The 4676-nt window shown below is 38.6% G+C and overlaps 1 protein-coding gene across 1 annotated transcript; it reads right to left on the bottom strand.

Annotated features, from left to right (window-relative positions):
- Positions 1–6: 6 nt before the first annotated feature.
- Positions 7–2602, bottom strand: LOC101308430 (protein TRANSPARENT TESTA 12-like). The gene is made up of 5 exons (XM_004309140.1): positions 2330–2602; positions 712–1337; positions 555–611; positions 143–381; positions 7–47 (listed from the first exon to the last, which is right to left on the bottom strand). Exons 1-5 carry the CDS (start codon positions 2600–2602, stop codon positions 16–18), a joined length of 1227 nt encoding a protein of 408 aa, XP_004309188.1. The 3' UTR covers positions 7–15.
- Between the last annotated feature and the right edge of the window lie 2074 nt (positions 2603–4676).

Genomic DNA, 4676 nt, shown 5'->3' with positions numbered 1-4676 from the left:
TTATATAAGCTACCATCACTTGCCATCCCGCCTCCAACTAGCAACCCCTGCATAATGGAAGTAGCCAAGAATCTGTTACACAAAGAAAACTTGGGCAAAAACACAAAATGATCTAAGAGAAGCTAGCTGCACTAAAAGTTACCTGTCAAAACTTCTGCAACACTATTAAGAAGCATGGCTGCGCCGAGAAAGTATGCTAAATGAGCAACAGCTTGTTGCATTACTTTGCTGTCTGTGAAAACATTGGCAATGTAGTCTCTACTTAAGAAGATAGAAGTCATAGACACAAGACCAACGACGAGAGATAGCAAGACTGCAACACATATGGAGTATTTGGCCGCTCTTGGGTGCCCCATTCCAAGTTCATTTGAGACTCGAATGCTGGAGAATTACCAATGTGATGATAAGATATCAAAGAAAGTCCAGAAAAATGGAAACAGTTCATACCGCCTAGACCCGCCTAGAGGCTCTTCCGCCTAGGAGTGCCGATTTATGGTTTCTCTCCAAGGTCTACATTGGTTCATAGTTTAGTACAAAAACATAGAAACATTTACCTTATAGCAGTACTCACTCCAACCAAAATCATGATTTCCCAACTTTGAAAGTTCAAGCTAATCAAAAAAGAAAAACAGAAAGAACTTTAGACTCGTTATCACAAATTAGAACACAAAGAATACGAACAAGGGACAAAATTAATAGCGATGCACTTACCATATTGAGAAGGAACCGAGGGCAATCACTGCATTCTCAAGTTGACCGGCGAAAATGTTCATACTCATAGTATACCACATCTCTAGGCAAAACATCATACATGAGGCAAGAGACAGCTTAGCAAAATCCCAGATGTCTTTGAATGCTAACCATGAAAATCCATTCCAACCTTCCTTGCACAAAAATGCAACATACACAAACTGACCAACTGCAACTTCCCAGTATGTGATGTTATAAGCTACAGCTGCACCATTCACCCCCCAGCCGAGTACGCTAATGAAAAGATAAAGGAGTCCTGTGTGTGTGACTAGAGCCACAAAGGAGATCCATGTAATGACGCCGACCTTGCTCTGAGCCTGAAGGAACTTTTGGGTGGGCAAATTGATGGCAAAGGAGAACATCTGAGGGATTATCAACAGACTGTAGTTTCCAGCAAACTCGGCTAGACTTTCTTGTTGGCCTAAAATCTTGAGGAATGGAGTGGCAAAAATGTAAAGTGATAAGAGGAGAAAACAAGCAATGGTTAGGATGATGCATGAGCGCTGCATATAGATACCAAGTGAGTCGATTTGGCCTGCACCATAAGCTTGTCCACAAAGCGTTCCAAGTGCATATGCCATACCTCTCTGCGTTCACAATTTGCAGGTCAAAACCATCAAATGAAGTTTAATTTTTAGGCCTCATGCTATTAGCACGCCATGAAAAGACCTCTCTCTCTCTCTCTCTTGCATGAAGAAAGATACCATAAACATGCGTGTGTCCAAGACATATTTCATATCTCTGCATCTAGACATCTAGTAATGGAGTAAATTATTTTGCCCCTTTCTCCCATTTATGTCAAATCCTTACAGTTTATGCAAATTCGATTTGCATTGTTATTAAGCTTTTCCCTATCAAAATTGATGTTCTGTGACCTCTAGTGACTTCCTAGTGAGCACTTTCGGTGTTCCAAAATCAGAAATGGAGCTTGAGAAACTTGGGAACTGACTGTTACAAGATAATTAATCAAGATAGAATTTGTACCTTCCGTTTTCGCAAAGAAGATCAAGAACCACAACAAGAATATAGAGCAAAGGCCACAAAAGGAATGTGGCCTTTAGAGGTGTTGCAATTTTTGTTATGCATGGCAAGTGTGAGTATTAGTGGAGATGAGGGAAAAATTGTCACACAAATGTGGATTGTAACACCTCAAAAGGCCACACTCTTTGTGTGGTTTTTGCTCCATTTTGTTGTTGTGAACGTACGTATACGTTAGTCTTATACCTACTATGTCAGTGAAGATTGTGCATGTTATTCGAACAGAAAAAAATAAAAATAAAAAAATAACTGTACACAGCAGCAAGTCGATCGTCATAGTATTTTCAGTCATGTAAACCACCATAATTTTCTGTGAGTGAAATGTAATTTATGTATTTTTACTCTAGAAAATGACAGTTAACCTAACGAGGTACTATTTCAAAATATCTTCTTATCAATTTGGAGTTTTACACGTGAGAGAAACTATACTCCAAATGCAAACAATGATGCATAGATAAATAAGTACACATAATGCATATACAAACAAAGCAATACGAGTCAATGATTGATAGGATTTGATCCCATAGACATGCAAACTAACCAGGAAGCCAACAGCGATGGCGTTGATGACATTATGAGCGAGGGAAATAGCAGAGAGCTCAAGATCTCCGAGATGTCCGATGAAAATGGTGGTGATGGACTGGATGAGGTACTGAAAGAGAGCCGCGAAAGCCACCGGAGCTGCAACTTTCCACAGCTTCACAGACTCCTTCCAACATACAGACATGCCCTCCTGAAAGGTCTTCACCGGAGCATAGTCGGGTTCCAGTGAAGCCTTGATGCTCAGCAAGGGAGAACGTTGCGTATCATCCATTTGAAGTTTGGCTGAAAAGGAAGAAAAGCTAGCTAACTGGACTAGAAATGTGTGCCGACAAATAGTGAAAGCTCACTCCTAGAAAGTAGTAGTAAAGTGAGGTAGGGATTCTCGTTGTTGGTTTCTGTTGCTTCAAACATATATGATTTGGAATGACTATCATGAATATACGACGTGCATGTGTCATGTGTGGGTTGGTTAGTCATCATGTCGACAACGTAACAAAAAATATCTGAATCTCATCCAAGAATCTCAACCTTAGAAAATGGTGCCTTGAGTCTTATTTTTCCGGCATGAATGTGGTCAACTTGTTCTTGAAATTGTAACATCTGACCGACTTCAGTCCCAATCATTTATCAGATCACTATGGCCATAAAGTTATAGGACGACAACAGTTATTTTGGTATCATATTATGCAATCAGACGACATATTTGTTATTTGAATTATGCAACTTGTGATAAGAGATTCTAGTTCGATGAAATCATTACATATTAGTTGTGAGATTTAATGCCACAGCTAGGCAGAGGATAACGAATAACTGTTTGGTGAACATTCATACTCGTAGTTTCATGTATGGTCCCTATAGAAAGAATTTGGATATTTAGATATTTAGTTATTTACCTTAATCTTTCTGTTCCATAAATTTGATGCAGCTTGAGGGAGCTTTTTAGGCCCTTTTATCATATACATTTCTCAGTAAGCTACCTATAATAGAATTTCCATCATCAACTGCAACAAAATGCATACACACATTTACTGTGGAATTTACATATGGCTTAACTCATTTGTAGGTGTACAAGATTTTACATGCATATCACGCAAGCAGTACAAATGTTTAAGAAGTTAGTTCATGATATTAAGGGTTCCGAAACTGATGATTCTACCTGATTGCCTCTTTGATTTTCCGTTATGATCAATAGGAATGAGAATTGAAGAGCGCTCTTCCACTTGTTATGCCACCCCAAAATGCCTAACTACATTGCAAATGCAGAAATTGAAGATCACTAAATTAAGCAGAAACTGAAGTTTTAGTACTGTATCAGTGAAAGTAGAAAGTGTATAGGGGAACATTAGAAGTATAAGCATCATAAATTAAATTTGCTTCAGATGGGTTGGATTATAGATTGAGCGAGTGTATTGTTTGTCTTTACACTTGTATTTTGGTAGCAGAGAATCTAACCGGCAGAGAGATCAGCTGAGGCCTTCACAAATCAGAAGCCATGCCAATAGTAGCTCAAACGACCAGTAAGGACTTTTCTGTTATATGATTTGTGTACTGAAATCAGTATTAGTATTACAAGGTTATGACTTGAGGTAGCTACATATGGTTACAAACAGAGATCTCAAAGTAACAGATCCCATAAAGTAATGTATGTCTCCCTGTCAAAGAAGTATAGTCGACATCTTCCGCTAGAGTGACAAGTTCAGACATTTACCAGAACATTTTCTCATTGCTATGCAGTAAACAGTAGAACAATAAAGAAATCTTCAACTCTTCACCTCCCACTTATGGAATGGAAGCCTCAAACTTCTTTGTGATACTCATTGATTGAAATCAAGGACATCAATCGTATTCATACAATGTACATTCTCCCCTTTCATACCATTCTAATTAGCTACCACACCAACGACTAAATAGCTAGCCTAACCCTCTATCACTTAACTTAATCAACTATGTGAACTGGCTGCCATGATAGCTGCTCAGCTTCCCCTTCTTTATTTGAACACAGAAATGATTGAGGGAGCATGTTGGCACATGAGCCTATACTGTTCTAGAAATAAAATTGGGAACTTACACCTGAGTTTCTCCTTAAATCTATGCTGCAACAATGTTAGCTTTTCATGTTAATGTTTTTGTAGGAAACTTCATATATTGGTATCAGCAATCCATCTTCTTCTCAGTTCTTATTTCTTTGCTCCCCCATTTCTTTATGGGCTTTGTCGTTTGCTCCACCTGAAATATATAGAAATCAACTATGAGCTGAACAACAATATCCAAAAGGAAGACTTTTGTTATCTGTAAATGGTATTCTGCTTGATCTACTGACCTCAGTGTCCCAGTTGGTTCTGGAA

This window comes from Fragaria vesca, linkage group LG7, assembly GCF_000184155.1.
Source record: "Fragaria vesca subsp. vesca linkage group LG7, FraVesHawaii_1.0, whole genome shotgun sequence".
Taxonomy (NCBI): domain Eukaryota; kingdom Viridiplantae; phylum Streptophyta; class Magnoliopsida; order Rosales; family Rosaceae; genus Fragaria; species Fragaria vesca.
This window is presented reverse-complemented; position numbering and strand designations above follow the sequence as displayed.

Coding starts and splice junctions, on each gene's coding strand:
- LOC101308430 (XM_004309140.1), bottom strand. CDS start 2,602: ATGGATGATACGCAACGTTCTCCCTTGCTGAGCATCAAGGCTTCACTG. Junction 1,338..2,329: donor CCATCGCTGTTGGCTTCCTG/GTTAGTTTGCAT, acceptor TTGTGAACGCAG/AGAGGTATGGCATATGCACT. Junction 382..554: donor GGAGTGAGTACTGCTATAAG/GTAAATGTTTCT, acceptor GTAATTCTCCAG/CATTCGAGTCTCAAATGAAC.